The following is a 12151-nucleotide window of genomic DNA, read 5'->3' on the forward strand; positions in this document are numbered from 1 at the left end:
TTTGGTTTAAATAATTTACTTTTTAAGAAGTAAATTTTTTAAGAAATAACTTAGTTGAGTTTAAAAAAAATAAATTATTTTATGTGAAGTGAATAAAGGGTGAGTCTTAACTTATCAAACAAATTAAGTATTATAACCAAATAAATAAATTAAATTAAAATTTAACACTTTTTTGAAAATCTAAAGTTCTTTAGCTGAAGTAACCTCAATCAAACAAGACCTTAGAACCATAGGTTCAGGGCAAGGGATGTTCAAGGGTTAGGTGATTGGTGGGACCAAATGCTTGGATAATTTCTATATAATATAATAGAGATTAATTAGGGCTAAGGATATAAGTTATTGGGATGGGAGAAGAGGTGGTCCTTTTCTCACTTAGTTGTCACAACTCACAACTAGTTGGCTTTGTATATAAGACAGCCTTCATTTCTTTGTGTAGATGACCTTCCTAAGGTTGCCTGTCATTCATGTTTCTTAATCTTACTGTAAGGACCTGTTTGGTCCCCCTTTCTTTTTATATTCATTTTAGCTCAAATTTCTTTATGCAAAGATGTAAACAATCAACTATTACCTATTTTGAGAATTTAAAAGTCAACAACATGATTCAAATCTCTTTACAATCTCTTTTTGTACTCAAAAAATTATATCTCATTTTGAGAATTTTTTAATAATTTAATGTTTATTTTATAATATGAAATTATATATGTAAATATTAATAATTTTTTAAAAATATTTTTTATTTCAATTTTCACCATTATAATTTGTTTAATATATTGTATATGATAAATTATGCGTTTAGAATTGAAATCTTTTATTGTAAAAATAAAAAAAAAAATTGTAGTTAAAATTTTTCTTATAAATAGAAGATAATGGAAGGGGAAGCTGAGGATTAGAAATTCTTAATATTGAACTGAGCTTTTTGAGTTGATTTTAGAATTATAAAGTCTCATAAGTCATTAAGTTGTTTTAGGACAAGTCCAAACACGCCCCATAACTCTGCTGTTGTTTATATCATTTTGAAGTATTTTATGTAATTGTTTTCTGGGATCCATGGTGATGTGTAAGCTGGTTTGGCAATATTTAAAGAGATGAACAAGGAACAGAAGTATCTTTAGTCTTCAGTCTTCATATTGCTTTGTACAAGAGGAATGGTAGTGGTATGAGAATTGGCCTGCTTTTCTCTCTGTACCCATGCCTGATTTACCTTATTTTATACATCTTCACCTTCTCTCTCTAAAGTCTCTACTGTCTTCTTTCTCTCTCTTGATTGTTTGCTTCTTGAAGCCTCAATATCTAAGCCAGCCAAGATAGAAAGAAAGAAAGGAATAATACAAAAAGAAAGAAATCAATAGTGATGATAGTCACGTCCTACCAATACACACAAAAACCTTCCTTCAATCCAACTCTAAATGCCCACATAGAAATCTTGACCTTTCTTTCTCTTACAATTCCAAATAAAAATCAAGAATAAAAAAAAAACCCGAAAAGACTATTTCTTGTTTTTCAATTCTTTGAAACAACATTTTTTTTCTTTTCCCATAACCAACAATGACTGAAGTAATCCAATCATCCCCATCTCACTTCCCTTCTCCTTCAAGCTCTTCTTCCACCCCACGTGTCAACAATGATATCCCACACCAACAACTTCCACATAGCCCCACTAGACAACAAGAAATAGACCAAGAACAAGTACAAGAAGAGGAAGAGGAACAGGAACAGGAACAGGAAGAGGAGGATAGGTCCATTGAGAGGAAAATAAGGGAGAGAGAGAGGGATCAGCTGTCACTTCTTGAACTTTTGGCGGCTGCTTTTAGGAGGTCCGTTGTTGGGTGTAGTATTACTGCTGCTGGGAGTAAGGAGCTTTGCAACATGGAGATTGGGTTGCCCACTAATGTTCGGCATGTTGCCCATGTCACTTTTGATAGGTTCAATGGGTTTCTTGGCTTGCCTGTTGAGTTTGAGCCTGAGGTCCCCAGGAGAGCTCCTAGTGCCAGGTCAGTTTTGGAATGGAACTTGGGACATTTTAATAATTCTGGTTTCGGTTTTTGTGATGAATTGATTACTTTCTATGTTTGTTGAGATTTATGGTTTGGTCTGTCTTTTTCTTGAATTACTTGGGATGACTCTTCAGTCTGTCTTGAATTGTTTAGGAATGGGGTTGGGATTACAAAACCAATCTCAAATTTCAATTTTGTTTTCCTAATTGTCACCAAAATTTGATTGCTTTGCTATGGCCCCTAGTATTTCTTTTGCTTCAATGTCCAGCTTCCATACAGCATCAGTTATCCTTTTTGGTAGAATGTAAATTTGAGTTTATTTTTATTATTATTTTTTTTTATAAATTTGAGTTTATTTTTATTAATTTTTTTTAACAAGTTTTATTTAATGCAAGCTTTGGCAAAGCATGGATTTCCCATGCTCTTCTTCAGGCTCAAATTTGAATTTGTAATTATTGTTGCACCATCTTTCCCACTCGACCCCCCTCTCCTAAAATTTGAAATCCTCTAGTTATTGTAATTGCTTCATATCTTCCTTCATCTTCGTAATTAATATATCAGAGGAAACTTCTCTGTATTACCTTCATCTAATTTACAGTTTTTCTTGTTTTTGTTGATGTCTTTTTCGTTTGCTGACTTGCTTAATGCCATAGGGCCAAATCTTAATTTGCAGCTGGATTAGCATTATTTGATTATGCAATAATTAAATTGGTAAAATCTGTTGAAATTCATATCTGAAACCTTGGTTTTAAGTCACCTTCGGAGATTGAATATTGTCTTTCCTTGTAAACCATTTGTAATCTTGCGACATTGTCCACTTTCTCCCCATATCATGGCCAGCTCATACAGGATCTTCATTTGTCTGTTCGGGAAATACAATTCCTTCTCTGCTTACAATAAGGAGGCATTGTGATAATAATGAGCCATGCCTTCTTGATAACACCACTATGTCCACAACAAGTACTCGTCCGTGTTTGTCACACATTCTCACTTTGTTGAGTCACCTATCGATGTTCAAGAGGCTGTGAAATATATGTCTATTTCATGGACATAGGTGATTGGTTGACTTTTTCATTTCATGATGATAAATGACTACTGCTAATCCTTATATAATAACAGATACATCTCCCACATCAGCCTTCATACCGTAGAGTTCATTCATGTAGGTTGCACTAGAATAGATGTAGTTATTTTTGTGTGTTATTTTTTGTTGACTCGTTTTGATTTTATTTTCTCTCTAATGTCACAAGTAACTTGTATTTATGTATGTGCAATATATCATCAACTGATATAAATTTGTATCTGTGTATTGTTATAGAAAGATTACTAAGCTAATTGGATGTATTTCTATGTCTTTACAAGTATTTCAGAGATGTAGAGATTGTTCCTTCTGTCTGACTCAGTGTAACAGCCTGAGCTATTGTCTAGTATTGACTAATTGCCTCTTATCTGTAGTGCAACTGTTTTTGGGGTTTCAACTGAATCCATGCAGCTTTCTTACGACTCCAGAGGGAATAGCGTGCCCACAATACTCTTGAAGATGCAAAGACAATTGTATGCTCAAGGAGGTTTACAGGTATTCTTATGTCTCCATGTTTGCCAGCTGAAATTATAGAACCAACTAGCTCCTGGTGCTTCATATAACATCATTCATTTGGTGTGGAAGCTCATCTGTCGTGCACTGTTTGGTAGTTTGTAGGTTATGTGAAAACTCGGTTGCTAGTTCTTTTGGATAAAGAGAAAGAGAGAACTGAGTATATTGGTCTAGGAATTGTATAACTATCTGAATTGAAATGAACAGGAATCAACTTTTGAATTTATTGTACAGGCAGAAGGAATTTTCAGAATTAATGCAGAGAACAGCCAGGAGGAGTATGTTAGGGAACAATTAAATAGGGGAGTGGTCCCAGAAGGCATTGATGTGCATTGCTTGGCAGGTCTTATAAAGGTATGACTTGCTCTTCAAATACTGTCTTCTGAACAATGTCTGAATTAAACCATTGAAGATTGTGTTTTTGGCTTCAAAGTTCACCCTATGTGCTTTTACTCGAGTTCCTGTGAACTATATGTTGACAATTCACCCTGGTTGACATGATTTGCATTAATTTTGTATATTTGTAAATTTTGTAGGCTTGGTTTAGGGAACTCCCAACTGGTGTCTTGGACTCTCTTTCACAAGAGCAGGTAATGCAATCTCAGTCAGAGGAAGAATGTGTTAGGCTAGCGAGGCTTCTTCCTCCAACAGAAGCTGCTCTGCTGGATTGGGCAATAAACCTAATGGCTGATGTTGCGCAACTGGAACGTCTGAACAAGATGAATGCACGCAACGTTGCCATGGTTTTTGCACCAAACATGACTCAAGTGAGTGAATGTTGTAAATTGCCCAAATTTGTCAAATGTAATTGTCCCACTCCATGCACTGCATTGTGCTTATTTATTGTTATCCTAACCCCAGTAAGACTTATGTCAAAAATTGATAATATATGCATTCACCATCTTCCTGAAGGATTATCTGAGGGATAAGTGGAGTTACTGCTTGTCAAAATGTTATTGTTAGAACATACATCAAAATACTGATTTTCTTCAAATCTGTTTGTCAGGTCTTCTCCACTAAAATAAAGTTTGATCAAAATGTAGTGTATTGACGGCATTTAACCTTTTCTTATTGCAGATGTCAGATCCATTAACTGCATTGATGTATGCTGTCCAAGTGATGAACTTTCTCAAGACTCTTATTGTTAGGACACTTCGGGAGAGAGAAGAATCTGTTATAGAATCAGCTTCTGCTTCCAGCCTTGAGCCCTCCGATGAGGATGGGCACCAGAATTCTCATCCATCTTTTATGGAGGCTAATGACGAATTCATTGAAGGGGAGAAAGAATTTGTTTCTGAAGAACCCGCAATTGGGAGCCCTACTCAAACCTGTCAACATGATTGTACAACTGAAAGTGGAAGTCATATTTTCCTGACATCTATAGAGAACATTCCAGGAGTAAATCATTCTTTGGTTGATACTTGTCCTTGTGAAGTTGCATCTCAAGTAAATGCATTAACAAATGAAAAACTAGAGGGTGGCTTTGCAAATAAGAGTGGAAGAACTTCCAAGAACAGAACTGGCCAATCAAGTAATTCAAATATCAAAAAGGGATCCAAAAGTGTGACTGAGCAAGCGATGAAGGCAGCAGGACCTGTACAGAAGAGCAAGGGAGTTGGTATGGTAGGTAGTATAAATCCTAGGACAGAGCTGTTCGAAGCTTGGCGGTGAAGGGCTTCAATGTTACCAACCGATGAAACAAGTTGGCATGTTGTGTGTTTTCCTTGGGAAATATTGTGTATGATTTCTGAGTGTTTCTATATGTGTTTATGGGTGTTCATTAACCGTGAGCTGCTTTTTCACGTTTAATATACTTAAAACCTGTTCTAACATCCTCTTCTTCATAGGAGAGCATCAGCATCTAATCTTTTCACCTTCTTATTGCAATATCTTGAACACATAAGCTGAATTCCAGCTTTGAGCTGTTGTAGCTCAGTAGATGTATAGTATTTTTAATATTTTGACGAGTAGAGTCATCCATTCATTTGGTTGTGCAGAGACTATGCTCTTGGTGACAATATTGCAAGATCATATATACTCAAGATATACGTAAGCGAGTCTCAAATCTTAGGTTGCTTAATGACTCCACCTAAAAGGCGAGTTACTGTTTGTACTGCATGGAGAATCCTCGGTCGATCTTTATATTCCATTAATCGCACTGCAGGAATATTAAGAATATGCAAGAAACAAGAAGGATGGATGTAGGCTATTTCATTGGCAATTGGAATATTCAGAATATCAAGAATCATCGGACTTAGACATAAAGACATTATCTTGGCTAAATAATAAAAAAAATCAAATGTCCTTTGCCTGATTTACATCTGGGGGAGGTGGGTAAACTCCATCTTTTTAACTTCTTGGGAGAAGTGATGATGGTGATCTGTTTTAAATTAGCGTAGAGGCAGCGCACTACAATTCAAGACAGATATCAGTGGGCAAGTATCTCATGTAAAACAAGAAAAAATTGAATAGAAAAAGTAATCTATATTATAATTTTTTTTTTATAAAAAAAAATATTAATGATTTGATTAATTCAATAAAATGGAATCTACCAACCAACTTGATGCAACAATTTTATTTATTTATTAATAACACACAATTATAAATTAGGGATGTGTAGTTTGAATTATTTACAAGAAATTGAACTTAAATCAATTTTTTTAGAGTTAGAATTAAATTATTAAATTCTTATTTAAATTATTTTTAACTTATTGATCCGATTAAATAAATGAATTATTTTATGTTTTATTGATTAAATGGGTCAATCCAATTAAATTCTTATTTCTATAATGTGTCAATTGAACTATTTATGTTAAATTCAAACCTATTTAATTAGGTGGTGTCAAGTAGTTGGATTGTGTCAAGAATTGCCAGCTCTAGCTCATAACGTGGTCAGATCTTGTATGAAAGTGGGCCTGGGCTTTCATGAGAGAGAAGCTTCGAGTTGCCGAAAACAAACAAGCCGTGAATCTTTTAAGCCCAACCAGACGAGTGTAGAAGAAAAGGGCTTCTGCTTCGTTCAAATTTCCTTTTGTTTTCACCGTCGACAACCAACTTCCTTTCTAGCTCCAGCAAAACCAGCAACCTCAACGGTACTTCTCTACCTCTCCATGAATTTTGGGCTTTCTTTTCTTTTCTTTATATGAAACAAAGATTGCTTCTTTCTCGCATCCATCACTTCGATGTGATTGCTCTCAAAGCTCTCTTCTTCTCTCTGTAATTGTTGAAACTTCTTTGGGAATGTAATTTTCTAAAATATTTAGCTGAATTCAAAGAAATTAGTTTAATGATATTTTCTTGTGTTTGAAGTTTTCTTGTACTACCAAAATTAGCATTCCTTTTATTTTTTTCTGGGGTGATTCATGATTCTGTTAATCTTTTTTTTTTTCACCTTTAAATTTTTTAGGGAATGATGTAGTACATAGCCAGTTATGTGAAGTTACTGCATGTTCCCATCTCTGCTTAGAGCATATTCCCCCATGAAAATGCGCTGCTGCTTTCAAAGGAGTATCTGTTCTGCTTCATCCTCTCTGGTTCCTGTGCAGCTTCCTTCTCCAATGTATGTGACATGTTTTCTAATATTATATTCATCTCTGTAAATTGTAAATGCATCAAATGCTTTAGGACTATTCTGTAATTTAACGGGTATCTCAATGTATCCAGTTTTATGCTTAAGTGTACATTTTAAGACTTAAATCATTTGTGCTACATGGTTGAAACTGAGATGTGGTAGCTTTTGTACTGAGATTTTGTAGGGAAACTCATTTTTGGTATGTTTTGCCGGATCAAGTCAAGAGTGTATCGCTTTTAAATCAATACATGGGACTTCTATCTCCAATTGAGAAAGAAAATGTTCTATCCATGCCTGGACACCAGCTTCAGAAAAGGGCACTCCTAGCTCGTGCCTTGGTTCGCACCACCATTGCCAGATGTACTTGTCTGATTTATCCTTTCTTTCCTTATTTCTTTTCTGTATTGATAATCTTTTGTTCTTAAGTTGCATAGATGTCAAGAGCTGATCAATTCAATGATCTTACTGTTATATACCAACTTAGATGTTTTTAGTTATAAGTGCACATTTTCTGCTTGATGCTTCATCTGCTAACCAACAAGTCACTGACCTGATCATAGCGTGAAGTGTTTGTCCATATGCTATCTGTTAGGCAGACCTGAAAGCGTATAATTTTGCAGCTGATCATAGTCAATAACCATTAGTTATCCTTCAAAAATGTATACACTTTCAGTTGCTGATCCCAATTGCATTCCTACACTACTCTGGCTCATGCAGTTTTGATTACCTTTGATCTTTATGCTTCTTTAAAGCAATACTATACTTAAAAGTTGCAAGATTTACCAAAAGATAAGCTAAATGGAATTCTTTAGGACTTTCAATAAATGCATATGATGACATTGCAGGCTAATATAAAGTGCACTCAAATTTTATGTTTTACAATGAGTAGTGACATCGAATATAAATATGGCATATGAATCATTTGCAAATCATATTATCTTTACTGAAGTTGGCTTTGGATACAAACCTACAAAACTTCATTTTCACTTTTATTTATGTTGAAAATCAGTCTATCCATTTTCAATATCAATTAGACATTGTTTATCCTCAGGATAATCTATTGACTTGTAATGTTTTAGGAATTTGTGTATACGAAGATTATGTGGGGTTTTTGAATAATATTTTTCATTACTAGATCAGATAAATGGCCATGTTGATCCAAGATCTTTGAAATTCAAGAAAAATATACATGGGAAGCCTGAGGTTAGTTTGCCGTTCTTTCTTTCTGTTTTTTATTAGATAGATATGCTTACTCTCCATTCACATTTTTTTAATCTCGTTTTTATTGCTTGCATAACTTTGACGTTTTCTCATAGCATAGGTGGTGTGGCAAAGTGAAGATGGCTGGTGCCAACCACATTTACATTTCAACATTTCACACAGTTCTTCTATGATAGCTTGTGGAGTAACTTCAAATTCACGAGTATGCACTAGGACAATTTTACAATATTTTTTTTGCTGATGCAATGCCTTTTTACTTTGCCTAATTATTTATTTTTGTTTTCATTATTCATACTTCTTATTAAGACAGTAATGGGAACCTGTTTTAAATTGCAATTGTAGATTGGTATCGATGTGGAAGAGAAGCAACGGAAGATAAAAAACAATGTCTTAGCTTTTGCACGGCGTTACTTCTCTCTCCATGAAATGGAATATTTAAGCAGTATTTCGGACTCTGAAGTGCAGCACCAGGAGTTCATAAAATTATGGACTCTCAAGGTGAGCACGGTGCCAAAATTCTATGTACTTCACTAATATTAAGGAACATTATTTTGTGGAAAATACAGGAATGCATTCTTAAATAGTTACAATTCCCTGCAACATTTCTTAGATCTCATTCCTGATGCTCTATAGAATTGGAATTTGAAAGTTGCATTTGATATTTTCTTCTCTTGAGAGAATTTTATGCACCCTTTTTTTCTTTTTGAATTCTGTTCCTGTTTTGAATTTTCCCTTTTGATGGATATCATGTGTAGGAGGCATATGTTAAAGCTTTGGGAAAAGGCTTCTCTGCTGCACCTTTCAAGACCTTTACCGTTCAAGTAAAGACTGACTCTAAGAGAAGCTTTGTTCTTGCTGAGGATTTAGTTTTCGAGGTATGCCATGCATGTTATTTGAGCGTAGATCTGAATAAAAATTAAGAAATTATCGCAGAATCTTAACTGCTCAAGCTGATGTCAATGTTAAGAGGTGAAAAACTATACTGCTCTAGATTATACTTTTAACCATGGATCTTGTCACTTAAGCCACTGTTTACAATTCATTCTTAATTGTGCAATCAGGCATCTGAGATAATGGTAGAGTCTTTAAATGATCCCAAGAGCCTCACAAGCAGTTGGCAGTTTGCCCTATTAGAATTGGCCGGTTCTCATTATGCTGCTATTTGCATGGAAAAAGATAAATCCATCAAAGTTGGGATGAAAGTTCCAGTAAGATTAACCGCATGGAAAACCATTCCATTTGTTGAAGATGAGTGCGTTTCTGGAACAGATGCGGTCATGCCCATTGGAGGCTTAATCAAACTCTGATCATATGATTGCCCTTTTTCATCTTTATTTGTGGTATGTGGAATTGTGTTTCTATACTGTGGCACAGTATACAATTTCAAAGAAAATTTTCCTTTCTTTTTTCAATTAGCAAACTACCCCTTTTCCATATATTTATAACCTTTCTCCTTTTGCTATGCTGTACTGTCCTAAATTTTCTTCCCAAATTCTTAATTATTCGTCAGTTCTTCTTTGGCCAACATTTCCAATATAACATTCTGCAGATTGTCTTTATCAATGAAAAATTTTCTTTAAGGCATTTTCGTGTTTAAAATCCTGGAGCTGATTGCTGAGCAACTGGAGTTAGCAATCCCAAGGCTCAAACTTCAACTGCAACAAATTACAACTTTGAACCAGATTTGGCAATGTAAAATTACTTATATGTTAGTATCACCAATAATCTTTGCAAGAACATAATCCGTTCCTGAAATGGTGGAAGCGGGATGCATCCCTGACAACAAATTGATGATTCACAATTTTGCTGACCAACTTTATAAACAAATGACAATCTACACATATCCTAAGATTCTTTATCACAACAATCTCTGATCCCTCTGTGCTGTTCAGGAGCCCAAATGCGATTGCCAACTTTTCACTATGCACGCCCCTGCCATTTATCGATTCTTCAGTTCTTCTTTCTCGACCATTCTTGCTAAGCTTATCAAGATCCTTAAACAAAATTTCTAACTCATCTAACGTTTTGTATATTTCCTCAGTTTGAGGATGATTTCTATCTCCAGCGAAGAAGACGTGAACTCTCCCATTAAATTCAACATAACTACAGCCTGGGTCCTTTTTGAGGTTCCTCTTCTTCATCATCACTCTAACTCCTAATATCCCCTCCAAATTCCCAGCCTCGGTATATATATTAGATAACAAAACGTAGTAACCAATATTTGTAGGTTCGTGCTCAATGACCCGTTCGAAAGCCACCTCTGCTAACTCTACATTTTTATGGATTTTGCAAGCACCTAAAAGTGCTCCCCACACGGCACCATCAGGTTTTGCTGGCATAGATTCAATGAGCTCCCGAGCCTCATTTAGCTTACCTGCCCTGCCTAAAAGATCCACCATGCAAGAGTAATGTTCTGGACCAGGCTGCAATCCATACTTCCTCTGCATCATACCAAAATAATCAAATCCCTTGTCAGTCAGTCCCGCATGACTACATGCAGATAAAACGCTCACAAAAGCTGTTCCATCAGGTCTAATGCCAGTCCTGATCATGTCATCAAAGAGCTCAGTAGCAATCTCTCCTTGTCCATGCATTCCATACCCTCCTATGATTGCTGTATATGAAACTACACTTTTCACAGGCATGCCATTAAAGATAGCTCTAGCCTTCACCAAATTACCACACCTAGCATACATATTAAGCAAAGCATTGTTCAGTAATGGATTGGACCCAAATCCACAAACCTTTATTTGCTGTTCTATCTCCCGACCAACGCTATGTGCACCAAGATGAGCACAGGAAGAAAGAACCCCAACAAGTGTTATAGGGTCAGGAGAAACCCCAGTTGATTTCATCTCCCTGTAAAGATCCAAAACGTTGTTAGCAAGCCCATTTTGGGCGTACCCATTAATCATTGCATTCCAAGTGATCAAACCTTTTTCTGGCATATCGTTAAATAACTTTCTTGCAGAATCGATTTCCCCACATTTCACATACATTGTAAGCAAGCAGTTCCCAATAGACAAATCCGCATCGAATCCAAGCTTCGTACAACAAGCATGAACAGACATTCCCAGTTCCAAATTCCCAGGAAGCCCACATATTGGAATCAATCCCAACAATGTAACCCCATTAATCTCCACACCCATTTCTCTCATTTCGCTAAATAATGACACCGTCTCCTTAACTCTAAGGTTGAATGCATATCCAGATATCAAAGCATTGTAACAAACCATTAGCTTACTAGAATGGGGATTTTCATCAAATACTTTACGGGCATTGTCTATTAGGAAACATTTACCGTACATTGATATCAACGATGTCTGGACAAAGGGTTCAAATAAACACCCAGTTTTAATGACATGGCCATGGAGTTGTTTTCCGGTGGTAGGAAGAGAAAGGACTGCGCAGGATTTAAGGGCAAATGGGAAAGCGAAAGCGTTAGGGAAAGAGCCAGAGCGGAGCGTTTGAAGGTAGGTGAAGAGCGATTGGTTCCATGGCGATGCATTGGCGGAAGTGGAGGTTCTGGTGGTGGACGATTTGAGGTGTTTGTATAATATCGTCTTAATGGCCATATGTTGACATGATAGAGGCCGGAGCCGGAGAAACGAGCGAGACAGAATAAGCGAGTCACGTGAGATGCATATCTCGGCCGAGATATATTTCTTGCAAAGATGGGTAATAAAATATTGAGAAAAAGATTAAATATTTTTTAATTTCTATATATTTTTTTAGAAATAATTTCTTTATTTTTTTTTGTTTGAAACATTA

General features: G+C 35.7%; 3 protein-coding genes across 4 annotated transcripts; 2 read left to right on the plus strand and 1 right to left on the minus strand.

Annotated features, from left to right (window-relative positions):
- Nucleotides 1-886: 886 nt before the first annotated feature.
- Nucleotides 887-5572, plus strand: LOC110640252 (rho GTPase-activating protein 5). Its single transcript, XM_021791487.2, has 5 exons — nt 887-1991; nt 3450-3570; nt 3823-3942; nt 4125-4355; nt 4666-5572. The coding sequence occupies exons 1-5, from the start codon at nt 1546-1548 to the stop codon at nt 5257-5259; spliced, it is 1512 nt and encodes a 503-aa protein (XP_021647179.2). The 5' UTR covers nt 887-1545; the 3' UTR covers nt 5260-5572.
- Nucleotides 5573-6503: 931 nt separating this feature from the next.
- On the plus strand, nt 6504-9792 carry LOC110640257 (uncharacterized). Of its 2 annotated transcripts, XM_021791491.2 has the most exons (8): nt 6517-6680; nt 6995-7147; nt 7344-7519; nt 8295-8362; nt 8481-8582; nt 8723-8878; nt 9136-9255; nt 9442-9792. In XM_021791491.2, exons 2-8 carry the CDS (start codon nt 7035-7037, stop codon nt 9685-9687), a joined length of 981 nt encoding a protein of 326 aa, XP_021647183.2. In that variant the 5' UTR covers nt 6517-6680; nt 6995-7034; the 3' UTR covers nt 9688-9792. The 2 variants fall into 2 exon arrangements, with proteins under 2 accessions (XP_021647184.2, XP_021647183.2); XM_021791492.2 differs by lacking the exon at nt 8723-8878 and having other exon boundaries at nt 6504-6680.
- A 216-nt stretch (nt 9793-10008) lies between these two features.
- LOC110640258 (putative pentatricopeptide repeat-containing protein At3g11460, mitochondrial) lies at nt 10009-12066 on the minus strand. Its single transcript, XM_058147414.1, has one exon. It carries the CDS (start codon nt 11953-11955, stop codon nt 10096-10098), a length of 1860 nt encoding a protein of 619 aa, XP_058003397.1. The 5' UTR covers nt 11956-12066; the 3' UTR covers nt 10009-10095.
- Nucleotides 12067-12151: the final 85 nt, after the last annotated feature.

This window comes from Hevea brasiliensis, chromosome 5, assembly GCF_030052815.1.
Source record: "Hevea brasiliensis isolate MT/VB/25A 57/8 chromosome 5, ASM3005281v1, whole genome shotgun sequence".
NCBI lineage: Eukaryota > Viridiplantae > Streptophyta > Magnoliopsida > Malpighiales > Euphorbiaceae > Hevea > Hevea brasiliensis.